Genomic DNA, 27,900 nt, shown 5'->3' on the forward strand with positions numbered 1-27,900 from the left:
GAGCAAATTGGCTACTTCTGGCAATTTATTTAAGTGTGTATCTAACTGGTAGCCCTTCGCATTAATCAGTACCCAAGAAGTAGCCCTTGGTTTCAAAAAGGTTGGTGACCCCTGCAATAGTATAATGTGTTTGCAAATTCCTTTTCAAATGATTTTTCATCCAGTGTAAATCCAAATAGCACATATTTAAAACAAATGTGCAGTAACTTCCAGTTACAAGTACTGTAGAAGTAAACACAATAATCTATTCTTTATTCATTCATATTTAAGCTCTTATTTTTAACTTTTTATTTTTATTTTCCATCGATTTATTCCTTATACTTATTTTATTTATCAATTATGTTTTGTTGAGCGTTTAATTGACCCCACAAATACATTCACTACACTACATTCCTCACTTTATTTCACTACTGAATAATATATTATTGCAGATGACTTTATTTCACTACTGAATAATTTATTATTGTAGATGATTCATTCCTTTCTTTGACCAATGAGGACATTTAATAAACACGGGAGGTTGAGAAACTAAAGGAAAGGTCAGGGTTGAATAAACTCTGCTTAAATACACTCCTATTTCATGTCATCTTCCTGAGAGTAACATGTTCAAAACAAATAAAGCATGAATATTAACATGAATATTAACATGACTAAGGATAATATTATACACTGACAAGAAAACATCTTTGTAGTCCCAAGCAAACTGGAATCAAAGAAAGGGGACTTGGACATGTGTTATTGATGTTTTGTTTATACTAGTAAAAACAATCCATTGTAAAGTGCTTCAAACATTCTTTTCTAATGAAAATAAAACTAACTAAAATGTTTGAAATTTGCTTCCCATACTATAGTAACAAGTTGTTATTTGTGTGGTCCTAAACCTCCTTTGTAATGATCTGGAATGTTCTGCTGTGAATATGAATATGTGAATATGTGAATATGAATATGTGAATATGAATATGTGAATATGAATATGTGAATATGAATATGTGAATATGCCAATACAAATGTTAGGTAGCAGTTATAAAACAAGATGCAGAAAGGGTCAATTTACATTTACACAACTAAGAATAAAATATATATATGATTATAAAAAGTAATAATAAAACTAACATAACTTTTTGACATAATAAAAATGTGGATACAAAATTGTGTTTACGCTTGAATTCCTTTCCATATGAGAATAATGAACCAGACAAGTGGTTAAAAATGAATAAATAAAACATTTAAAAGTAAAATTGATGTTTTTTTTAAAGTGAATCCAAATGTTTTCTTTGACTCATTTTCTAGTCCATCTGCCAGTGGAGTGATATTTTCGTTTGCATAAAAACTGCCAATCGGTTCTCATGGTTGAAAGTTTGCCAACATCTCTCTTAGCAATCAGGTGTTAGGTGGAGAATCATAGACTTAGACAAACTTTATTGATCCACAAGGGAATCATGCCTTGTTTTTTTGTTCGCACTTTTTTGTTTATTTCTCTTATCAGTACAGTTTTGTTTTGTAACTTTCCGTGTTATTAAACGGTAAGCTCACCCAACTACGCATATTATTGTTAAGATCTACCACATCCAAGTCTTAGTGACTACAGTCACTACACAAGTACAAACCTTCATCTTCTGGAGAAGACAAGTAAGAAGGAAACAATAACTTGGATCTTTTAAGAAAAGGACATAAGTAAACATTTGGTAAACAACTTTTCAAACTCCTGTGAACATTTGGCGTGCTACACCTGCAGCTGATTGATTACCTGAGCAAAATGTCAACAATCCATGGATGTCTTCTCGAGTAAGATTAGTAAAGGTATATCAGGACCACTTCCAACAAGGCATCTCTGGTAAGTGCAATATATCCATTGTAGTCCATAGATGACACTTTGGATCACCTTGGATGTGCTGTGGGCAAGAGTAAGCTGGTTCACTTTACTGATAAATTATACCGCCTCTCGCATACTTTCTTCACAATAGTGGTTGTTTTTATTACTGTCTGAAAAAGACTAAATAATGTTTGAGAATACTTACTACAATCATGGTTTTAACAATGGTTGTCCTCAACCTAACATTGTTTGCAAGTAAATATTCCAAACAATTAGGTCATTTATTTTCATAAAGCAGGGGTGTCCAAAGTGTGCCACAGCTCAAGTTTTTTTGGCCCGCGGCATATTGTCGAAATAAAATCAGACAAAAAAAGAACAGTAAAAATGTAAGCATAATAATAAGCAAATATGGTAGCTTATTTTAATACTAATAATTAATACGAAGCAGACACATTGTTTTGTCTGTAAATTTATGTCTGTTTTAGATTCTTTTTTTTCCTACTTTTTTTTTTTTAACAAAACTAAATATCAAAACGCCCCCCGAATGCTTTGACTCGTCAGTGTGCGGGCCTTTGTGGAAAAAGTTTGGACACCCCTGTCATAAAGAAATAACATTAAATAAAATGAACCAAAAAACAAAAAGAGCAATGTGATGTGGGTACACAGTGGCAGCCATTTTAACTGTCTCATTGCATTCTGGGTAAAATCATCACTTAAAATAGGGGCCTTAAAGTACTCTGTATTTTGTGCAAGAACAGGAAGTTGTATTACCTTTACCTGAGTGAAGCAGGGAACTATTGGCCGCACGTCTGAATGTATAGCATCCCAAAACTTGTGGGTTCCTGGTTCAAATCCAGCCCCAGGGCAAGACCCTTCACACACCTTGTTCCCAGGGCCACCCACATTGGTACACACCTTGTTCCCAGTTGGGGGTGTATTAGTGGCCAAGGCATGGGTAACTTACACATCTGTGAAGGCACCATTAATGTTCAAAGGTACATACAGCTTTTGGAGCAACATATGTTGCCATCCAAGCAACGTTATCATGGTCGCCCCTGCTTATTTCAGCAAGACAATGCCAAGCCACGTGTTACAACAGCGTGGCTTCATAGTAAAAGAGTGCGGGTACTAGACTGGCCTGCCTGTAGTCCAGACATTGAAAATGTGTGAAGGCTAAAATATCAGAAGGGAGACTGTTGAACAACTTAAGCTGTACATCAAGCAAGAATGGGAAATTATTCCACTTCAAAAATGTGTCTCCTCAGTTCCCAAACCTTTACTGAGTGTTGTTAAAAGGAAAGGCCATGTAACACAGTGGTAAAAATGCCTTTTTTGCAATATGTTGCTGCCATTAAATTCTAAATTCATGATTATTTGCGGAAAAAAAAGAGGTTTCTCAGTGTGAACATGAAATATCTTGTCTTTGCAGTCTTTTCAATTGAATATAAGTTGAAAAGGATTTGTTGTATTCTCTTTTTATTTACCATTTACACAACGTGACGACTTCGCTGCTTTTGGCTTTTGTATCATTTCCCCTTGACTCCTTTTTTTAGTAGTGCTATTTTGTTTGAAATAATTTTAATGGGTATTATTTTTGAGGCCAGTTGTGTTTCAAACAAAATAAATGAAAATGAAAAAAGTAATTCCGCTGTTCAGGTGGATGATGAATTGATTTAAAAATGAAATTGTCACATTATGACTTTTCTGACCAGGATCAAGGAATAATCAGAATCAGAATCAGAATCAGAATCAGAATCAGAATCAGAATCAGAATAGTTTTATTGCCATTGTTTGAGAACGGGTTCACAAACTAGGAATTTTTCTTGGTGCAATCGTGCAACATAAAACACATACAACACATATTTGGTAATAAAAAGAGCTGTGACTGAGCTATCAGATAGACTTAGAAGGAATTCAAGGAATTCAAGGAGCTACTGTTAGGAGTTATTGTTCATTTGCCGGATGGCCGAGGGGAAAAAACTGTTCAGGTGGCGGGAGGTGTGGGTCTGGATGGAGCGTAGTCTCCTGCCTGAGGGAAGAGGGGAGAATAGTTTGTGTCCAGGGTGAGAAGAGTCAGCTGCGATCCGACCCACACGCCTCCTGGTCCTGGAGGAGAACAAGTCCTGGAGGGATGGGAGCTTGCAGCCAATCACCATCTCAGCAGCACGTACGATGCGCTGCAGTCTATTCTTATCCTGGACTGTGGCGCCGGGAACCACACTGTGATGGAGGAGGTCAGGATGGACTCGATGATGGCTGAGTAAAACTGCACCAGCATCTCGGTCGGCACCTTAAGTTTCCTCAGCTGCCGCAGGAAGTACATCCTCTGCTGGGCCTTCTTGATGAGGGCGCTGATGGTCGGCTCCCACTTGAGATCCTGGGTGATGGTGGTGCCCAAGAAATGGAAGGAGTCCACAATGGGGACGGGGGTGGAAGAGTCAATCAGGGTGAGGGGGGATGGTGGGGCTGTGACTTTCCTGAAGTCCATGATCATCTCCACTGTTTTCTGGGCGTTCAGCTCCAGGTTGTTGAGGCTGCACCAGGACGTCAGCCGGTCCACCTCTCTCCTGTAGGCGGACTCATCGCCATTCGAGATGAGCCCGATGAGGGTGGTGTCATCCGCAAACTTGAGCAGTTTTACAGATTGGTGACTGGAGGTGCAGCAGTTTGTATGCAGGGAGAAGAGCCAGGGGGAGAGTACACAGCCCTGAGGAGTACCAGTGTTTGTGGTTCGACTGTCCGAGACAATCTTCCCCAGCCGCACGTGCTGTCTTCGGTCTGTCAGGAAGTCATTGATCCAACTGCAGAGGGAGTCGGGCACGCTGAGCTGGTAGAGCTTGTCTCGTAGCAGTCCAGGGAGGATGGTGTTGAAGGCAGAGCTGAAGTCCACAAACAAGATCCTAGCGTAGGTTCCTGGGGAGTCCAGATGCTCCAGGATGAAGTGGAGGGCCAGCGAACTGCAGTGGGTCCAGGAGAGGGGCGGTGATGTCCTTGAGGTGGGGCAGGACCAAGCGCTCAAAGGACTTCATGACCACAGACGTCAGCACAACCGGCCTGTAGTCATTTAGTCCTGTGATCCGTGCTTTCTTGGGGACAGGGACAATGGTGGAGGTCTTAAAGCAGGACGGCACGCGGCATAGCTCCAGCGAGGTGTTAAAAATGTCAGTGAAGACAGGAGCCAGCTGGACCGCACAGTGTCTGAGAGTGGAGGGGGAGACACCATCCGGCCCAGGGGCCTTCCGCGTATTCAGCTTCAAGAACTGCTGGCGTACATCCTCTTCTTTGATGGAGAGGGCCTTTACAGTCCTATGATGTTTTTGGAGTCCTGTGATGTCCTTGGAGTCCTTTGAGTCCTTTAACTCCCTTAATGAAGTGCTGGCATTGGTGGGGAGGGTGATGGTGGGGGAGCATGGCTTTGATGAGCTGAAGGCCGGTCATGAAGACAGTAATGTGTGTTGAGGCTCTGAGTGAGAGTCCGGTCATTCAGGGCCTGGGGGGTTTTGGGCTTATAGTTCGTAAGGGCCCTTAGACCTCTCCAAACTGCAGCAGAATCATTGGAGCGGAACTGTTCCTGTAGACGGTTAGAGTACACAGATTTAGCTTTCTCCACTTCCCTGTTGAAGTGGTACTTCGCTTCTCTGTATGTACTTCGGTCCCCGCTTCTCCACACAGCCTCCTCCTTCTTGCGCAGCTGTCGGAGCTTGGGTGTGAACCAGGGCTTGTCGTTGTTATAACAAACCCTGGTGCGCGTTGGAATGATGCGCGCCTCATTGAACTGTATGTATGAGGTCACAGTGTCCGTATACTCGTCCAGATTGTCCGTGGCCGCTCCAATTGCCTCCCAGTCTGTCGTCTCCCAACAAGCACGCAACTCGTCCACAGACTCGGCGGTGAAACACTTAAAGGCCTACTGAAATGAAATGTTTTTATTTAAACGGGAATAGCAGATCCATTCTATGTGTCATACTTGATCATTTCGCGATATTGCCATATTTTTGCTGAAAGGATTTAGTAGAGAAAATCGACAATAAAGTTCGCAACTTTTGCTCGCTGATAAAAAAAAAGCCTTGCCTGTACCGGAAGTAGCGTGACGTCACAGGAGCTAGTATTCCTCACAATTCCCCATTGTTTACAATGGAGCGAGAGAGATTCGGACCGAGAAAGTGACGATTACCCCATTAATTTGAGCGAGGATGAAAGATTCGTAGATGAGGGACGTTACAGTGAAGGACTTGAGAGGCAGTGATGGACGTATCTTTTTTAGCTCTGACCGTAACTTAGGTACAAGCTGGCTCATTGGATTCCACACTCTCCTTTTTCTATTGTGGATCACGGATTTGTATTTTAAACCACCTCGGATACTATATCCTCTTGAAAATGAGAGTCGAGAACGCGAAATGGACATTCAGTGCCTTTTATCTCCACGACAATACATCGGCGAAATGCTTTAGCTACGAGCTAACGTGATAGCATCGTGCTTTAACTGCATATAGAAACAAAAAAAATAAACCCCTGACTGGAAGGATAGATAGAAAATCAACAATACTATTAAACCGTGGACATGTAAATACACGGTTAATGCTTTCCAGGCTGGCGAAGGTTAACAATGCTGTGCTAACGACGCCATTGAAGCTAACTTAGCAACTTAGCAACCGGACCGCACAGAGCTATGCTAAAAACATTAGCTCTCCACCTACGCCAGCCAGCCCTCATCTGCTCATCAACACCCGTGCTCACCTGCGTTCCAGCGATCGGCAGAAGGACGAAGGACTTCACCCGATGCGTTTGGCGGCCCGGAGACGTAGGAAGTCAAGGTGAGGTCGCCGGCTAGCGCGTCTGCTCTCCAACAAAGTCCTCCTGGTTGTGTTGCTGCAGTCCGCTGCTAATACACCGATCCCACCTACAACTGTCTTCTTTGCAGCCTTCATTGTTCATTAAACAAATTGCAAAAGATGTCCAGAATACTGTGGAATTATGAAATGAAAACAGAGCTTTTTGTATAGGATTATACGGGGTACCATAACTTCCGTTACTCTGACTTAGTCACGCGCATACGTCATCATACCGCGACGTTACAGCCGGATATTTCCCGGGAAATTTTAAATGTCACTTTATAAGTTAACCCGGCCGTATTGGCATGTGTTGCAATGTTAAGATTTCATCATTGATATACAAACTATCAGACTGCGTGGTCGGTAGTAGTGGATTTCAGTAGGCCTTTAATGGTCCTCATAACAGGTTTAGCCAGTTTCAGTCTCTGTCTGTATGAAGGGATTAAGTGCACCATCACGTGATCTGATAGTCCAAGAGCAGTGCGCGGGACTGCATGAAAAGCCTTGCTCAATGTAGTGTAGCAGTGATCCAGCGTGTTCTCCTCTCTGGTCGTGCATTTAATAAACTGTCGATCTATACTTTGGTAATTCCTGGCTCAAATTTCCCTTGTTAAAGTCACCAAGCACGATAACAAGAGAGTCAGGAAAAGACCACATGTGCTGGCTTTTGATTGAATTTAAATATGTAGAGAAATAATAATGGTAATAATAATAATGCAAAACATGTGATGTGTTTCTTGAAAAATGTGAAAAAAATACACTTTTGCTATATTGAGAATGCTTTATCAAACCGGCATGCACACACTAAAAATAATCTTATATATTCATACCTGAAATGTAATAATCAAGCTCGAGTTTTATCTCATAATTATTGTCATCCATATAAATATTTGCTTCACAATGGTGGACTAATTTAAAACTATTAAGTGAAAGGTGCAATATTTCACCAGATAATAAAGCCATTAAATAATGGTCTAGCTTTTAAATTATTTTTGTAGTTATTAGTTTGTTTTTGTCCTTGTTTTACTTTTTATGATGTTATATAAACTGCCCATGCTGAAAATTGTAGATTTGTTTGTATATTATTTAATGTAAAAAAAACAACAGCGGGATATGATGACGTCATCAAAAAGGGACGGCAAAGAAGACCTGCGGGAAGAATGCTGTTGAAATAAGTGTTAAACTAGAGAAATGATGGCTGACTATTAAAACCTTAGATGGACCTCAAACTATCTTTTAATCTGCAGCGTGACGTGAAGTCGCTACTTCTGACTACAGACACCAGAGTGTGTGTGTGTGTGTCACGACCTTCAGCAGTAATGTTGTCATCATGAAACATCGCCATGTGTACAAATGCACAACTAATGATCTAGAAAGAACGAGCATGTCAAACCAGGCACGTTACCTCATCTTTTTCCAGTACATTGGAAGTAAATACAGGTAAGTTACTTTTTCTTTCTTAACGTGTTTACTTCCTGTACAACTTGTCTTTTCCAATACATTGGAAGTAAATACATGTATGTTACTTTACTTTCTTAACATGTTTACTTCCTGTACAACTTGTTTACTTCCTGTACAACTTGTTGTCTTTTCCAGTACATTGGAAGTAAATACATGTATGTTACTTTACTTTCTTAACTTGTTTACTTCCTGTACAACTTGTTGTCTTTTACAACACATTGGAAGTAAATACATGTATGTTACTTTACTTTCTTAACGTGTTTACTTCCTGTACAACTTGTTACTTCCAATGTATTGGAAAAAGACAACACGTTGTACAGGAAGTAAACAAGCTGTACAGGAAGTAAACACGTTAAGAAAGTAAAGTAACATACCTGTATTTACTTCCAATGTATTGGAAAAGACAACAAGTTGTACAGGAAGTAAACACGTTAAGAAAGTAAAGTAACATACATGTATTTACTTCCAATGTATTGAAAAAAACCAACACGTTTTTTATAGGAAGTAAACATGTTAAAAGAAAGTAAAGAAACATACATGTATTTACTTCCAATGTATTGGAAAAAGACAACATGTATGTTACTTTACTTTCTTAACATGTTTACTTCCTGTACAACTTGTCTTTTTTCAATACTTTGGAAGTAAATACATGTATGTTACTTAACTTTCTTAACGTGTTTACTTCCTGTACAGCTTTTTACTTCCTGTACATTTTGGTGTATTTTTCCAACACATTGGAAGTAAATACATATATGTTACTTTACTTTCTTAACATGTTTACTTCCTGTACAACTTGTCTTTTTCCAATACATTGGCAGTAAATACATGTATGTTACTTTACTTTCTTAACATGTTTACTTCCTGTACAACATGTTTACTTCCTGTACAACTTGTCTTTTTCCAATACATTGGAAGTAAATACAGGTATGTTACTTTACTTTCTTAACATGTTTACTTCCTGTACAACTTGTTGTCTTTTCCAATACATTGGAAGTAAATACAGGTATGTTACTTTACTTTCTTAACATGTTTACTTCCTGTATAACTTGTCTTTTCCAATACATTGGAAGTAAATACATGTACAGTATGTTACTTTACTTTCTTAACGCGTTTACTTCCCGTACAACTTGTTTACTTCCTGTACAACTTGTTGTCTTTTCCAACACATTGGAAGTAAACACATTTATGTTACTTTACTTTCTTAACATGTTTACTTCCTGTACAACTTGTTGTCTTTTTCCAGTACATTGGAAGTAAATACCTGTATGTTACTTTACTTTCTTAACATGTTTACTACCTGTACAACATGTTTACTTCCTGTACAACTTGTTGTCTTTTTCCAATACATTGGAAGTAAATACAGGTATGTTACTTTACTTTCTTAACGTGTTTACTTCCTCTACAACTTGTTGTCTTTTTCCAGTACATTGGAAGTAAATACATGTATGTTACTTTACTTTCTTAACATGTTTACTTCCTGTACAACATGTTTACTTCCTGTACAACTTGTTGTCTTTTTCCAATACATTGGAAGTAAATACATGTATATTACTCTACTTTCTTAACATGTTTACTTCTTGTACAACTTGTTTACTTCCTGTACATTTTGTTGTATTTTTCCAACACATTGGAAGTAAATACATGTACAGTGTTTCCCATAAACTGCCAAGATACCTGTGGCGGTGGGGGCGTGGCTTTGGGCGTGGTCACCATGACATCATCAAGTAATTTGCATAATTTACTACAATGATATGATTTTCTCTAAAAAGGCTCAAAAAATTTATACTTACTAATTAATAATAACAGTTTTGTTTTAAACGTCCATCCATCCATCTATCCATCCATCCATCCATTTTACAATATAATTACAACACTTTATGTACATATTTATATACAGATTTGAACAATAAGTTATTCACTGAAATATATTTATTAATTGTGGTTCTTACAAAAAATATATCTTATAAAATATAAAAGCTAAAATGTCTCTTAAAGCTCTGCCCCTTTAATTAGTGCATACTAAATAATTTAACTTTAGCCTCCTACTACAACCATATTATTTACCAGCAACATAAAGTGAAACAGAGGCAGGGGTGTCCTGCCACAGTCAGTAACAAATAAACAGAAAACAGTAGTGGTGGTAGATAGACACAGAGCTTCATCAAACATCTGATCCACTGAACAAAGAGCTCCAAAAATCTTGAACTTTAGACTGCCATCAGTTTTACTCCCTACACTTAACCATGTGTTTCCTACTGCCTGCAGACTTTGCACCCTTTTTTATATACACATGTTGTGTTTCTAATATAAATACTATTAATAAAGTCAAATACAAATAAGGCAACAAGAGAAGTATCCTACACTTCTCTTTTGTAAAGTAAATCTGAACAGCCGACATGGGCATCTACATCAACTATATGATTTGCCTGTGAAGCTGGACAGGACAAAAAAAATAAAAAAAATTTATTTTTATTTATTTTTTTAAATTTTTAAACGTTTTTATTTATTTGTGGCGGACGTAATCCTTTCGTGGCGGGCCGCCACAAATAAATGAATGTGTGGGAAACACTGATGTATGTTACTTTACTTTCTTAACATGTTTACTTCCTGTACAACTTGTCTTTTTCCAATACATTGGAAGTAAATACATGTATGTTACTTTACTTTCTTAACGTGTTTACTTCCTGTACAACATGTTTACTTCCTGTACAACTTGTTGTCTTTTCCAATACATTGGAAGTAAATACAGGTATGTTACTTTACTTTCTTAACATGTTTACTTCCTGTACAACTTGTTGTCTTTTCCAATACATTGGAAGTAAATACAGGTATGTTACTTTACTTTCTTAACATGTTTACTTCCTGTACAACTTGTTGTCTTTTCCAATACATTGGAAGTAAATACAGGTATGTTATTTTACTTTCTTAAAATGTTTACTTCCTGTACAACTTGTTGTCTTTTCCAATACATTGGAAGTAAATACAGGTATGTTACTTTACTTTCTTAAAGGCCTACTAAAACCCACTACTACCGACCACGCAGTCTGATAGTTTATACATCAATGATGAAATCTTAACATTGCAACACATGCCAATACGGCCGGGTTAACTTATAAAGTGACATTTAAAATTTCCCGGGAAATATCCGGCTGAAACGTCGCGGTATGATGACGTTTGCGCGTGACGAAGTCAGAGTAACGGAAGTTATGGTACCCCGTAGAATCCTATACAAAAAGCTCTGTTTTCATTTCATAATTCCACAGTATTCTGGACATCTTTTTTTGCAATTTGTTTAATGAACAATGAAGGCTGCAAAAAAGACAGTTGTAGGTGGGATCGGTGTATTAGCAGCGGACTACAGCAACACAACCAGGAGGACTTTGTTGGAGAGCAGACGCGCTAGCCGCCGACCTCACCTTGACTTCCTACGTCTCCGGGCCGCCAAACGCATCGGGTGAAGTCCTTCGTCCTTCTGCCGATCGCTGGAACGCAGGTGAGCACGGGTGTTGATGAGCAGATGAGGGCTGGCTGGCGTAGGTGGAGAGCTAATGTTTTTAGCATAGCTCTGTGCGGTCCGGTTGCTAAGTTGCTAAGTTAGCTTCAATGGCGTCGTTAGCACAGCATTGTTAACCTTCGCCAGCCTGGAAAGCATTAACCGTGTATTTACATGTCCACGGTTTAATAGTATTGTTGATTTTCTAACTATCCTTCCAGTCAGGGTTTTTTTTTTTTGTTTCTATATGCAGTTAAAGCACGATGCTATCACGTTAGCTCGTAGCTAAAGCATTTCGCCGATGTATTGTCGTTGAGATAAAAGGCACTGAATGTCCATTTCGCGTTCTCGACTCTCATTTTCAAGAGGATATAGTATCCGAGGTGGTTTAAAATACAAATCCGTGATCCACAATAGAAAAAGGAGAGTGTGGAATCCAATGAGCCAGCTTGTACCTAAGTTACGGTCAGAGCGAAAAAAGATACGTCCATCACTGCCTCTCAAGTCCTTCACTGTAATGTTCCTCATCTACGAATCTTTCATCCTCGCTCAAATTAATGGGGTAATCGTCACTTTCTCGGTCCGAATCTCTCTCGCTCCATTGTAAACAATGGGGAATTGTGAGGAATACTAGCTCCTGTGACGTCACGCTACTTCCGGTACAGGCAAGGCTTTTTTTTATCAGCGAGCAAAAGTTGCGAACTTTATCGTCGATTTTCTCTGCTAAATCCTTTCAGCAAAAATATGGCAATATCGCGAAATGATCAAGTATGACACATAGAATGGATCTGCTATTCCCGTTTAAATAAAACAATTTCATTTCAGTAGGCCTTTAACATGTTTACTTCCTGTATAACTTGTCTTTTCCAATGCATTGGAAGTAAATACATGTACGCGTTTACTTCCCGTACAACTTGTTTACTTCCAGTACAACTTGTTGTCTTTTCCAACACATTGGAAGTAAATACATGCATGTTACTTTACTTTCTTAACATGTTTACTTCCTGTACAACATGTTTACTTCCTGTACAACTTCTTGTCTTTTTCCAACACATTGGAAGTAAATACATGTATATTACTCTACTTTCTTGACATGTTTACTTCCTGTACAGCTTGTTTACTTCCTGTACAAATTGTCTTTTTCCAATACATTGGAAGTAAATACAGGTGTGTTACTTTACTTTCTTAATGTGTTTACTTCCTGTACAACTTCTTGTCTTTTTCCAATACATTGGAAGTAAATACATGTATGTTACTTTACTTTCTTAACATGTTTACTTCCTGTACAACTTGTCTTTTTCCAATACATTGGAAGTAAATACATGTATGCTACTCTACTTTCTTAACGTGTTTACTTCCTGTAAAACTTGTTGTAATTCTCCCCAGCGGTGCAGTCAAAGTACCTGCGACACAGACCTGGGTCAAAGAGTCCAAGATCACATTGAGGTAAGACAGTTCATGTATTATAACACTTGTATCAAAACTTCATTTGTAAACTGGTGTGTGTTTTAGTGTTATTTGTGGGACTTAAAGGGGAAGTGCGCTTTTTTGGAATGTTGCCTATGGTTCACAATAATTTTGAAGGACATACTTTCTTTTCATGCATTCTAAATAGTAAATACATGCCATCAAAGGTCAGCTTACAATGGCAGTAGCTCTATTCTGCCTATAAAACCCTTAAAAACACCTCCATTAAGTTTTATAGACCTGTAAGTATATATGTAAGGTAGTAACATTTATAATAACATTTAATATTTACGTATTTTGATCTTTTTAGGGCTATGCGGCGCATTCATTTCAACAACGCATCATGTTTGCTTTTTTTCCCCACAACCTCACAGATTACTACTCATGGCAGCCAACATTATAAAAGATCACTTAAGTCTGGTGTATACTCTCATGGTCCCCCTCCAACCCCTGTGGAGCCTACGTGCACCTCCCAAAAAGCCTTGGTGTGCGACGCAGAGCTGTGATAGGTCAGTTTTTGCCGAGGAGGGTCCCTGGACACATGCGAGCAAACTGTGCTTGAAACGCACAAATGGTTGTGAGAAAAAGAACAACCAAGGCATGACAACTGATATTGTGCACTTAATATATCGGTGCGCTCTAAAAAGAATGACTGTATGTGTTGTTTTTCAGCGTATTGTGTTTTTGTTGCGCCCAGAAATAGTCACAAAGTACGACACTCTTTTTAACTTTTATTGTCAATCTTGTGCCAACAACAGGATCAATTCCGACACATTCTTTGTGGTGCGCACACGGCTTTTTCTCTCAAACACTTGTCAGTCTGTGTCAATAATCATTCAGTCACTTCACTTCATAAGATTTGTCAACTACGAACATGACCATACAGATTCTACCAGCATGTGGTTAACTTCTAACACTTTTGTTTATTTACATGATGGATACGTGTGGTGCCATGTCCTGAATAGCCTTGCAGATAATAGCAGTGTCCTCTGCCGCCGATGGTTTAGAAGTTGCACAGTCCGTCTTCACAAAAGTATTTTCCTGCGCTTTAAAATTTAAGAGTCAAGTGATGTTTGTGAATGATGAGCTGCACTGCAGACGTTGTGGGTCAGTGGTTGATGTCACTTGGCACTAGGGATGATACTCGAAACGGGTTTTCCCGGTTGTTCGATAAGAAAAGAACCGAGTCCTCGGACTCGAATCCCTTTTTGAGAACCGGTAACCGTTATCGAGACCACTATAGTAAAGAAAAAGAGTTGGTTCTTTATTCGAATCCCTGAAATCCCGTCCCGACCAGAAATGCTCCGTGTGACATCACAAGAAATGACGTCACGTAGCTCAGTCATTAGGCGCAGATAGCGAAAGCAGGAAAACAATGCACCGGAAAAAGCGCTCCAAGGTGTAATAAAGTTCAAAACAAAAGGTATAATCCAATGAATAACTTTACTGAGAGATTTGAGCAGGGTACAAACACATGACGAACACTTTTATGACCAATCGGAAACATAGCAACCAAGCTAGCAACGCACCTCCTGTACGGCAGCTGTCGCAACGTTCTTAAAGCAATCGCAGCACATACATAGGTGGATTAATGACCGGGCCTACCAGGCCCAGGGGGCCAGAGGCCCCAAGGGGCCAGGCCAACTTGGCCCCGCGGCCGCGACCCAAGCAAAACTACTTTTGCAAAAATAATAATCTTAAGCCCCAAGGGGCCAGGCCAACTTGGCCCCGCGGCCATGATCCATAGAGGGTAAGAGGCCCCAAGGGGCCAGGTCAACTTGGCCCCGCGGCCGCGACCCACAGAGGGCCAGAGGCCCCAAGGGGCCAGGCCAACATGGCCCCGCGGCCATGATCCATAGACGGTCAGAGGCCCCAAGGGGCCAGGCCAACTTGGCCCCGCGGCCACGATCCATAGAGGGTCAGAGGCCCCAGGGGGCCAGGTCAACTTGGCCCCGCGGCCACGATCCATAGACGGTCAGAGGCCCCAAGGGGCCAGGCCAACTTGGCCCCGCGGCCACGACCCACAGAAGGCCAGAGGCCCCAAAGGGCCAGGCCAACTTGGCCCCGCGGCCGCGAGCCACAGAAGGCCAGAGGCCCCAAGGGGCCAGGTCAACTTGGCCCCGCGGCCACGATCCATAGAGGGTAAGAGGCCCCAAGGGGCCAGGTCAACTTGGCCCCGCGGCCGCGACCCACAGAGGGCCTGAGGTCCTAAGGGGTCAGGCCAACTTGGCCCCGCGGCCATGATCCATAGAGGGCCAGAGGCCCCGAGGGGTCAGGCCAACTTGGCCCCGATCCATAGAGGGTCAGAGGCCCCAAGGGGCCAGGCCAACTTGGCCCCGCGGCCACGACCCACAGAGGCCCCAAGGGGCCAGGCAAAATTGGCCCCGCGGCCATGATCCACAGAGGTCCAGAGGCTCTCAATCATTATTATCAAAGCTAATTCTCAAATTGGATGGATCACACAACCTCACTCACATATTCTTTATCAATTATTAAAGGTTGTTTCTGAATTTTGATCACAGAACTTAATGCAAATATTCTTGATTGATTGACAAAGCTCATTCTCAAATTTTGATTACACAACCTTACTCTGACAAATTATCATTATCAAAAAGCTCTATCTCGAATTTGGATCACAGAATCTCACTCAAGTATTCTTAGCTGTGCCCCTCCCCCATCAAGTCTTTCATAAACCGGTCTGTTCTTTTAGAATCTCCTCATTTGGTATTTTGAACTCGTGAGAGACTGCTCAAAATTTGGTTTCCTTTCCCTCAGTTCAGACTCAGAGATAATTTGAAATCATTCAACAAGAAGTTTAACGCGCGCACACACACACACACACACACTTGAGTTGAGCATTACTTGGAAATTCTTATATTTTCCATTTTGCTGTTATTATCAGCATCTTCCCATTTTGTCCTTTTCTTTCGAGAAAGTTTACAGTCTGACATTTGTCACTGCTGTCAGTTAATAACTTTTTGGTCTTTGACCCATTTTGTCATTTTCTCGATTCGATCGTCACTGACCACTCTCTCCTGTCTGGCAGACATCGTTGCTGCCATCATAGCTAGCAAGCTGCCTGCAGCGGGTCATCCCTATGTTCCCCGTCCCTATGTTACCCGGGTCCTATGTTCCCCTCTACCGGGGAACTAAGGACCCTTTTTAAAAAAAAGGGTTCTATGTTCCCCGCTGCGGGGAACGTACAACACTTTTTCCAGAAAAGGGTTCTATGTTCCCCGCTGCTTCCAATGCGCGACTAAGTAAGACGCACGCAGACACGCATGACAGAGACGCGTTTAAGTTGTCGAAGGAAGGAAGTTCGCGTTTGAGTTGCTCTATCTGCTGCCGCACGCCCTGTGACAGGTTAGGTTTAGGGATGGTTTTGGTCAGGGCACAATTTCGCCAAAAAAGTGCTCCACAACGCCCTGTGACAGGTTAGGTTTAGGGATAGTTTTGGTCAGGGCACAATTTCGCCAAAAAAAAGTGCTCCACAACGCCCTGTGACAGGTTAGGTTTAGGGATGGTTTTGGTCAGGGCACAATTTCGCAATTTCGCCAGATACAATGCAGGGAACATAGGACCCTTTTTTAGAAAAAGGGTCCTAAGTTCCCCGGTCGCATACAAAGACCCAGGAACAACCGGGGAACATAGGACCCGGGGAACATAGGACCCGGGGAACATAGGCACGCTCCCGCCTGCAGATAGCAACATTTTGGTGTCCTTTGGGAAAATATTTAGAAAGAAGACAAAAGTACACACAGTTGTACAACTATTATCTTTATGATCTTTTTTTTGTTAGTTTCTCTGTTACTGTGTGTGGCCAATTAAGCGACTTTTGGCCATACCTGGCTGGTGACATTTAGCGACTTTCTGGTTGATGTTAAGATTAATAATAGCAACAGTTCTCTTCATCTTAATGCAATTTATTGTGTCTGTCTCTCCACATTTTGCCATTAGGTACTTTGAGCTCTTGTTGGTCAGTCACTCTAAGGTACATTGTTGCTGCCATCATAGCTAGCAAGCTGCCTGCAGATAGCGACATTTTGGTGTCCTTTGAGAAATATTAAGAAAGAAGACAAAAGTACAAGACATTGTACGATTACTATCTTTTTAAAATTATTTGTTTCACTGTGTGATTGACCGACTTTGCCGCTAGATTTCGCGTCTTTTGGCCATACCTGGCTAGCGACTAAAAACATCATTTAGCGACTTTTTGGTTGTGAAGATAAGTGGTAAAAGCAGATCTTCCTGTTGGTCTTCCCACATTTTGCCATTTGGTACTTTGCACTCTTCTTGGTCACTCCAAGGCATTTGTCCCTGCCTTCAGCTAGTCACTTGGCTCTTTTGGAATATATTTCACTGTAATTGGCTCTCTCTCTCTCTTTCTCCTCAGTACAAATCAGCCTGTTCCCTTGCCATTCATCACTGACCACTCTGCTCTCCTGTCTGTCAGACATTATTGCTGCTTGCAGATAGCTTGGGGTCCTTAGAGAAAATATCAGAAGAGAAAAGTACACAATTATCTTAATTATCTTTTTTATTCAGTCAGTCCTTCAGTGAGTCCCAGTGTGTTGGCGATTAAGCAACGTTGGCATTCAATTAGCGACTTTTGGCCATACATGGCTGGCGACTCAAAAAACTAGAAAAAAAGTACAAAAAGTTGTACAATTAATATCTTTATTATCCTTAATTCCCCTGAATCCTAGAGTGTGTTGCAATTAAGCAACTTTGCTGCTAGGTTTAGCGACTCTTGTTTTGGGCATACCTGGCTAGCGACTACAAACATTATTCAGCAACTTTTTGGCTGTTAAGATTAACGTTAATAAATTAAATCCTAATACAATTTATTGTGTTGGTCTCGCCATCTTGCTATTAGGTACTTTGAATTCTTGTTGGTCTCTGCTAAGGTATCTGGCTGTTGTCTTTGCCTTCAGTTAGTCACTTGGCTCTGGAAATATATTTAACTGTACTTGGCTCTCTCTTTCTCCTCAGTACAAATCAGTCTGTTCCCTTGCCATTTAGACATTTTCTTGATTGGATCATCACTGACCACTCTGCTCTCCTGCTGTCTATCAGACATTGTTGCTCCCATCATAGCTAGCAAGCTGCCTTGGTGTCCTTTGTGAAAATATTTAGATAGAAGACTAAAGTGCACAAAGGTGTACAATTATTATCTTTTCAAAATATTTGTTTCACTGTCAGTGTGATTGACCGACTTTGCCGCTAGATTTCGCGTCTTTTGGCCATACCTGGCTAGCGACTGAAAACATCATTTAGCAACTTTTTGGTTGTGAAGATAAGAGGTAAAAGCAGATCTGCCTGTTGGTCTTTCCACATTTTGCCATTTGGTACTTTGCACTCTTGTTGGTCACTCCAAGGCATTTGTCCCTGCCTTCAGCTAGTCACTTGGCTCTTTTGGAATATATTTCACTGTAATTGGCTCTCTCTCTCTTTCTCCTCAGTACAAATCAGTCTGTTCCCTTGCCATTTAGACATTTTCTTGATTCGATCATCACTGACCACTCTGCTCTCCTGCTGTCTATCAGACGAATCAGTTGATTCTCTGCTCTCAATTGTCTATGCTAGTAAGCTGTTATTCTCTGCTTTGGAGTGTTGATGCTGGGTTGCTAGTTTTCTAAATCACCTCACACACTTGAAGGAAGCAGCACCGATCATAAACACACAAACAAACTCACACACACACACACACACACACACACACACACACACACACACACACACACACACACACACACACACACATAGTTGGTTTATCTGTTGTGATAGGCAAAGAGCCAATGTGCAAAGAAAGAAGGGAAATATGGATCATAAACGTTTAAGTGGAGGAGCTAGAAAAAAAATTCAGCAAGAAAAGAAAAAAAAGGAATCAGTTTTACTTGAGAGTGTTCCAAATATCTCCAGCTTCTTCAGTACAAAGACATCTGCTGAAAGCAATTCTATAAATGCTACTGCAAATTCAGCTAAGGTTAGCAATGCACCTGAGCTAGCATGTAGCTCCCAAGATCCTGAGACCACTACAAGTGTAGACACTGAACCAAATGCTTCTGATGCTTATGATTCAACCAATTCAGCAGTAGCCAGTTGCTCGGATGAATGTGAGGTCACTGCACCTCTGGACAGCATAGAAAATGAGCTGAATCTTTCTTCAACACCATCTACAGTGACAACTCTACCTAGTGATCCCGCTAAATGGGCTGAGACCCTCACTGAGTCAATGAAGGAAGTTCTTATTCAAAGAGGTGCAAAATCATTTCACAACCGTCACAGCCATTATCCAGCTTCTGTGAGGAACAGTGGGCTAGGAGGCAAAACCCGATGCCTAAACAATGAACATTTTACTTCACACTTGCCCAATGGACAACGAGTACAAAGAGAGTGGCTGATGTACTCTCCCTCTACTGGTAATGTTTACTGCTTTGCATGCAAACTGTTTTCCCCAAAAACGCATTCTTTTGTGACAGGCTATTGTGATTGGAAACACTCAGAAAGATTTGGTGAACATGAGCGAAGTGCTGAGCACATAACCTGCATGCAAGCAGTCTTGAACCGCGCCAAAGGTGCCACAGTTGATGCAGACCTGTTCAAACAGTTTCAGGCAGAGAGCAGCTATTGGAGGCAGGTGTTACAAAGAGTTGTTGCAGTCATTAAATTCCTTGCAGAAAGGGGCCTTGCATTTAGGGGTAAAAATGAATCGTTAGGGTCTCCTCTCAATGGGAACTACCTTGGTATTCTGGAGGTCCTGGCTGAATTTGATCCCTTTCTAAAGGATCACATCAGAAAGTTTGGGCAGATGGGTCGAGGTAATACCTCATATCTGTCCTCCACCATTTGTGAGGAATTCATTGAATTGATGGGTGCAAAAACCAAACAGGCTATAGCAGATGAACTGCAAGCAAGCAAATACTACTCTATCATTGTGGATTCAACCCCAGATTTATCTCATGTGGACCAATTGACATTCATATTCCGTTTTGTTAGCAAAGAGGGCAGTGTTGTTGAACGCTTTGTGGGTTTTGAGCCCATTACTAGCCATACAGGTGAAAGTTTGGCTAACTGTGTCATGTCTGTGTTGGAAAATCTAGGGTTAGAGCTGTCAAATTGCAGGGGGCAGGCTTATGATAATGCCAGCAACATGTCAGGGAGGTATAATGGGTTGCAGGCTCACTTAAAGAAAAGCAACCCATTAATACACTATATTCCATGTGCAGCTCACTCTTTGAATTTGGTGGGAGTCAACAGCATTGACAGATGTGGAAATGAAGTCTCTAAGTATTTTGACTTGATTCAGTCTATTTACAACTTCACAACTGCATCCACACACCGATGGGACAGGGTATTTGGCAATTCCAACATAGATCTCACACTTAAAGCTTTATCCAACACGCGTTGGAGTTGCCGTGCAGAATCTACCAAAGCACTGTGGCAGAACTACAGTAAAATAAAAGCAGCACTACAGGTTATTTCCACTGATGACACAGAGAAACGAGACACACGAACTGAAGCTGACAGTCTAGTGCGGAAGCTGGATTCACTTGAGATGGCCTTCATGGCAGGCTTTTGGGACACTGTTCTGTCCAGATTTCAGGCCACAAGTCTGCAACTTCAAAAAGCAGACATGGACCTTGGTACAGCAGTTAGATTGCTGGAATCTCTGCGCACCTTTGTTCTCTCCCAAAGAGATCTATTTGATCATTTTGAGCAGAAAGCCTTAAACATGTTGGGTGGCACCCCATCTTACAGGGCTGAACGGACGAGGAAACGTAAAAAGTTTGCTGATGAATCAGCATCCCCAGATGTTGTGCTTGAGGGAAGGCAACTGTTTCAAATAGAGACATTTATTGCCTCTATTGATCAACTGAGTTCAAGCCTTAATCACCGTCTGGAGGCCTACAAACATCTGAACAATTTGTTCAGTGTCCTTTTCTCTTTGGATACAGAGTCCAATGCTTCAGTCCTTCACAAGGCCAAGATTCTCACTGAATCATACCCATCTGACCTCAATGAAAGTCTTGGACAGGAGCTTATACAGTTCAAATCTTTTATACAGCTCAACAACACTGATGAGGAGAGGACCCCTTCAGGACTGCTCAAAACAATAATACATTTTGGACTACAGCCTACGTTTCCTAATACATACATTGCGCTACAGATTTTTCTCACTCTACCGGTCAGTAACTGTGAGGGAGAACGCTCATTCTCTCTTTTGTCAAGAGTAAAAAATGAGCTGCGCACAAGAATGACTCAGAAAAGATTAAATGCGTTATCTCTAATGGCAATTGAGAGTGAGCTGACAAGAGAGTTGGACTTCAATGATGTGGTGGATGATTTTGCAAAATTGAAAGCACGAAAGAAACCCCTTGCTTAAAGGTGCACTGTGTAAGATTTTTAGGTTATTTCCAGAATTCACCCATTCACTAATGTTAGGCTACCTGTTTTCATGAATACTTACCACCACCATAAAATTCTAAGTATCCATTATGACTTGGAGAATTGCACTTTTGCCATTTCTGGGAAGTGTCACCTGGATTGTGAAGATAGGATTGACTTTAGGCAGAAGCTTGGTGCTTTCTCTGGCAAACTGAACCTCAAGCTTCATTCTCTGCAGCTTTGCATTCTTGTGCAGACTTTCATCCACAAGGAACTTTTCAACTTCCCCACTATCGTGAAGGGGCCATCAAAAGATTTCAGTGTGTCCAGCATGTCTAGTCTCTTACTCTCCTTTCTTTGAGCCATCTCTTGTTTCTCATCTGCCCTACTCTCGAATTTTGCCTTCATGAATTTACTCCAGTTGAGTTCAACCTCCCTTTTTGCTTGTGCTGCTGCCTTGAAACCTCTGAAGCTCCTGGCTCTTCTGTAAAATTATTGACCTATTGACTGCGTTCAGTGTGCCCAACTTCTTCAGTTTGTAGTCCACCTTGCCACATTGTCTCTCCATCCCAATGTTGTGCACAGGGGTGCCATCAATGTTACTAGCCTGTTCACTGACAGGGTCCATTGGGAAGGTCTCCTCATCCATCCTCTGCCTGGCCAGGACAGTCTTCAGATGGGGCAGCATGAGATCTGTCAGCTGCTTCACTTCATCCAAGTATTCGGCAGCCACGTCTGACACTGAGTTCAGGACATGTCCAGTGCCTGTCCAGCCACTATAGCATTCTTGGAAATGGGCTATCTTGACCTGCATGCAGCCCTTGTACCATGAACTGGCCTACACCTTTCTTTGTGGTGCTCTCCGATGCATGTTATCATTTTACCTTTCTCCTTCTCCTCAAGCTTAACCACAAATAGATACAGACTTTGAGCCTCAATTTGCTGCACAGCTGCCGTTATGCCAATGTGTTTTCCTAAGATATTATTTTATTTTTAATGATAGAAGGGAGGAAAAGGGGGCAAAAATCATGTCCGATTTAGTTTTTTGGGTGGGTTGGGGGGTTTATTTCATGATAGCTACCAACTTCCAATACATAATATCTCTCAAATGACCCAATGCACCATCACTGAAGTGGGCGTAATCATTTTCAAAAATGTTTATTTTTAGGCCATTTATCCCCTCCCCCTGTGTCTGTGTGAAACCTGTGCTTGTCAGTGTCTGTGTGGTATACCTAATAGTGTGTGTGCAGTATGTGCACTCTTCTGTACAGTACAGTGTGCATGTCTGTTCACAGTATACAGTATTTCTTGCATAGTGCGTGCGTGTGTGTGCGCCCACACGCGCGGGGGGTTGAGGGGCCAAGACCATGTCAGGCCCAGGGGGCCAAAATTTCTTAATCCGCCCCTGAGCACATATATATATGACATCTCCCTTTTTTAACTTTTGTTTTTCTTTCCTTGTAAACAAAAAAAAATCACACTGTATATGTGTTGTCTGTCTAATTATAAATAATGCAGACGAGGCGTGTTGGCTGAGTTCTTGACGATTACTTTCACAGAGTGCTCAAATCCTCATTCTTAGCTGCCGGGTGGCGACATGCAACAACACTTTTCGGGGCTACCGCGTATGCTCGTCACTCCCGTTGCTTGCTGGGTAGTTATATAAAGAAAGATTTTAACTCAATAAAGTGTATTTCTTTTTTTAGCTTTAACTTTTCATTTTTTAGCAATGTAACCACCTTTGCAAACAACTTTTCTCTTCATAGAATTTTCTTTCAATAAAGAAATAAAGTGCAAAAATGCCAAAGCATCATAACAAACAGTTATGTCAAATAGCAGCAGAAGTGCACTTTTTGGAGAGCTGTATTATTTTCAGTTTTGTGCCCAAGGGACTGATTTTATTTAACACTATATTATTATTTATACACCTATAGTGATCACAGAGACAGGTTGTTTTTGTGTTACTGTATATATTTGTTTTTCTGAAAAATCCCACATAATATACTTTGGGTAACAACAGTCAATATTTATTTATTTTATTTAATTTTTTTAGGGGGGTAACAGTCAATATTTATTTATTTTTAGATTTTATTTTTTTCTTATATAATAAAAGTGAACTTTTGTTAAACCAAATATTGTGTTTTTTTCCATATACAACAACCTATCTGGACTCGATAAGAGAATCAATAAGGAATCGGTTCGATAAGAGGATTCGATAATAGGCTCAAACTCGACAATTTCTTATCAAACATCTTCCCTACTTGGCACAGGAAGGAAACACTATCTATCTAGTCAACAACAGCTACAGTTAGTGCCCCTTAGTGTTTTGGAAGAGAATTACAAGTCTGGCACCACCCCCCCACGGAGGAACTATCAGTGTTTCCCCCAGAAAATTTGTTAGTTAAGGTGGTGGGAGAGGGCGTCGCCCGGGATAGGTGGCAGGACAGGGAAGGGGGTGGGTGGGTGGAAGGAACAGTGTAACTCGGCCTGTCGCCATCACGTCTCCACCTCATCGCTGCCACCACAGCTTGGGGGGGGGGGCAATAGACTATAGACTCTGATTACATTGAACACATTGTTTATTTAAAAATAACCACATAACTTTATGTTATAATAAATACAAATATTAGCGAAAAAAAGACGCCTACAATTTTTGGTTGTGTTTTCTGCTCCATTTGCAGAATGGCGATATACAATATATATCTTGATATTTTTTCCGTAAAGTATAAACAAAACACAAAGCAGCCCCAGTTACCTGTGATACTAAGTATGTCATTATTAGTAAGTCAATATTTTGACTTAGTAATTTGATGTTAGTTTGTCTAAATTGTCAGACGATCACTTCTCTGATGTCTCCATCATGTCCAGAAGTCTCTTCTTTATCTGGACGTCTTCTTCTACTGCATTCAGCAACTTTGTCTCGATTGGAAGTTTTCGTTTTAGTCTGTCGTGGCTGTTGAGTTTTGCCTAGTGAAAAAAAAAAACATTTTAAAAGGATTTTTACAAAATTACATTCAATAATCATGAATACATTATTTGGGATAAAGCCACTTTAGCACAGGTGTAAGATAGTGACATGTTATTTACAACATGTCAAATGGCCCTCAACAACGTCGGCAAACAATGTGTGTCAATAGAGCACATCGAAGTATTTTAATTTTGACAGAAGAAAAAAAACATTTAATGCAACTGCAGTTTTACTTAACTCAATATTATTTATTACAAGAAACTACTCAAAGCATTTTTAATACAACCCTATTTAAATACATCTAAAACAACTGAACTTTAATATATGCTTGCCATCTTGACTTCTGATTCCAATGCAAGTATTTTAGTCACACTGTTGTCACAAAATGATAATATTCAAACAAATGGGCAAAATATGATTCCACATTGTTGAAAGTGGTCATCTGAGAGCATTTATAATTGCAGTGCAGTTCATATAAAAATGTTTTGATTCCCCAGATATACAACATCTATCTGCCTTTTAACAATATTACTTCATAGCAATGAAGTTAGCGACCACATAGCTGAAATAGAGCTCTTCTGTCTTTCACCACAGAAGATTGTGGATTGCTCCCATCGGAATCTTGCTGCTCTTGTACAACATTTGCCATATCTTTGTCTGTGACCAGGCTGTCAATGGTGAATAGAGAATCTGAACTCCTGTGAGAGCTTCTCAATATCTGATGTTTCTATTCCAGGGGTCACCAACCTTTTCGAAACCAAGAGCTACTTCTTGGGTACTGATTAATGCGAAGGGCTACCAGTTTGATACACACTTAAATAAATTGCCAGAAATAGCCAATTTGCTCAATTTACCTTTAACTCTATGTTATTATTGATAATTAATTATATTTATCTTTGTGGAAACACTGATCATTGTAATGATTTCTCACAATAAATATACTGTATATAGAAACAGATAAATATCAATATATAAATACGACTGTGTATACGACGGATACCGCCCTCCAAAATAGTTTCTCTCTCTTTGATGAAATAACATTGGAGGAATTGTCAAAATGTGTAAATGGGACAAAACAAACAACATGTTTACTTGACCCAATTCCTGGGAAACTTATCAAGGAGCTTTTTGTATTATTAGGTCCATCAGTGTTAAATATTATAAACTTATCACTTTCCTCTGGCACTGTTCCCCTAGCATTCAAAAAAGCGGTTATTCATCCTCTACTCAAAAGACCTAACCTCGATCCTGATCTCCTGGTAAACTACCGGCCGGTGTCCCACCTTCCGTTTATCTCGAAAATCCTCGAAAAAATTGTAGCACAGCAGCTAAATGAACACTTAGCGTCTAACAATCTCTGTGAACCTTTTCAATCCGGTTTCAGGGCAAATCACTCTACGGAGACAGCCCTCGCAAAAATGACTAATGATCTATTGCTAACGATGGATTCTGATGCTTCATCTATGTTGCTGCTTCTTGATCTTAGCGCCGCTTTCGATACTGTTGATCATAATATTTTATTAGAGCGTATCAAAACGCGTATTGGGATGTCAGACTTAGCCTTGTCTTGGTTTAACTCTTATCTTACTGACAGGATGCAGTGTGTCTCCCATAACAATGTGACCTCGGACTATGTTAAGGTAACGTGCGGAGTTCCCCAGGGTTCAGTTCTTGGCCCTGCACTCTTTAGTATTTACATGCTGCCGCTAGGTGACATCATACGCAAATACGGTGTTAGCTTTCACTGTTATGCTGATGACACCCAACTCTACATGCCCCTAAAGCTGACCAACACGCCGGATTGTAGTCAGCTGGAGGCGTGTCTTAATGAAATTAAACAATGGATGTCCGCTAACTTTTTGCAACTCAACGCTAAGAAAACGGAAATGCTGATTATCGGTCCTGCTCAGCACCGACATCTATTTAATAATACCACCTTAACATTTGACAACCAGACAATTAAACAAGGCGACTCGGTAAAGAATCTGGGTATTATCTTCGACCCAACTCTCTCGTTTGAGTCACACATTAAGAGTGTTACTAAAACGGCCTTCTTTCATCTCCGTAATATCGCTAAAATCCGTTCCATTTTGTCCACAAGCGATGCTGAGATCATTATCCATGCGTTCGTTACATCTCGTCTCGATTACTGTAACGTTTTATTTTCGGGCCTCCCTATGTCTAGCATTAAAAGATTACAGATGGTACAAAATGCGGCTGCTAGACTTTTGACAAAAACAAGAAAGTTTGATCATATTACGCCTATACTGGCTCACTTGCACTGGCTTCCTGTGCACCTAAGATGCGACTTTAAGGTTTTACTACTTACGTATAAAATACTACACGGTCAAGCTCCTGCCTATCTTGACGATTGTATTGTACCATATGTCCCGGCAAGAAATCTGCGTTCAAAGAACTCCGGCTTATTAGTGATTCCCAGAGCCCAAAAAAAGTCTGCGGGCTCTAGAGCGTTTTCTATTCGGGCTCCAATACTATGGAATGCCCTCCCGGTAAAAGTTAGAGATGCTACCTCAGTAGAAGCATTTAAGTCTCATCTTAAAACTCATTTGTATACTCTAGCCTTTAAATAGACTCCCTTTTTAGACCAGTTGATCTGCCGTTTCTTTTCTTTTCTTTTCTACTCTGCTCCCAACCCGGGGTGGACCGCTAGCCTGTCCATCAGATGGGGACATCTCTACGCTGCTGACCCGTCTCCACTCGGGATGGTTCCTGCTGGCCCCACCATGGACTGGACTTTCGCTGATGTGTTGGACTTTCACAATATTATTTCAGACCCACTCGACATCCATTGCTTTCGGTCTCCCCTAGAGGGGGGGGGGTTACCCACATATGCGGTCCTCTCCAAGGTTTCTCATAGTCATTCACATTGACGTCCCACTGGGGTGAGTTTTCCTTGCCCGTATGTGGGCTCTGTACCGAGGATGTCGTTGTGGCTTGTACAGCCCTTTGAGACACTTGTGATTTAGGGCTATATAAATAAACATTGATTGATTGAATATGCAACACTTTATTTTTATATTTTCTCTAAGTGCACATTTTTCAAATTGAACATTTTCAAATGATCACTTTTAAGACAGTCTTGTGAAATCACAATATCCCATTTTAACTAGCTAGCCACTAACATTTTTGAACAAGTCATGAATTACTTTGCACCATGTTTGTACAAATAATAACTCATGTAAAATACAAAAGTCAACTCTCAAATTTTTAAATAAATCATGTCACACTTTGAACTGGACACCAAATCTGTTATCTGTTTTTGTCAGTTAGTGAAGACCAAGTCTTTAAAATATTTTCTTGGATTTTTAAATTTTTTTTGAGTTTTGTCTCTCTTAGAATGAAAAATGTCGAGCAGAGCGAGACCAGCTTGCTAGTAAATAAATAACATTTAAAAAATAGAGGCAGCTCACTGGTAAGTGCTTGTCAAGTGTTTTGTTTTTTTCACTGTGCTTATCCC

General features: G+C 40.6%; 1 protein-coding gene across 1 annotated transcript in view; it reads left to right on the forward strand.

The window, feature by feature from the left end:
- Positions 1–1,865: 1,865 nt before the first annotated feature.
- Positions 1,866–27,900, forward strand: part of pusl1 (pseudouridine synthase like 1) — a 50,623-nt gene continuing 24,588 nt past the window's right edge. The window contains exons 1-2 of the mRNA XM_062043677.1: positions 1,866–1,904; positions 12,986–13,045. Coding sequence (XP_061899661.1) covers positions 1,866–1,904; positions 12,986–13,045 — 99 coding nt within the window. The remainder of the gene's footprint in view (positions 1,905–12,985; positions 13,046–27,900) is intronic.

This window comes from Entelurus aequoreus, linkage group LG01, assembly GCF_033978785.1.
Source record: "Entelurus aequoreus isolate RoL-2023_Sb linkage group LG01, RoL_Eaeq_v1.1, whole genome shotgun sequence".
NCBI lineage: Eukaryota > Metazoa > Chordata > Actinopteri > Syngnathiformes > Syngnathidae > Entelurus > Entelurus aequoreus.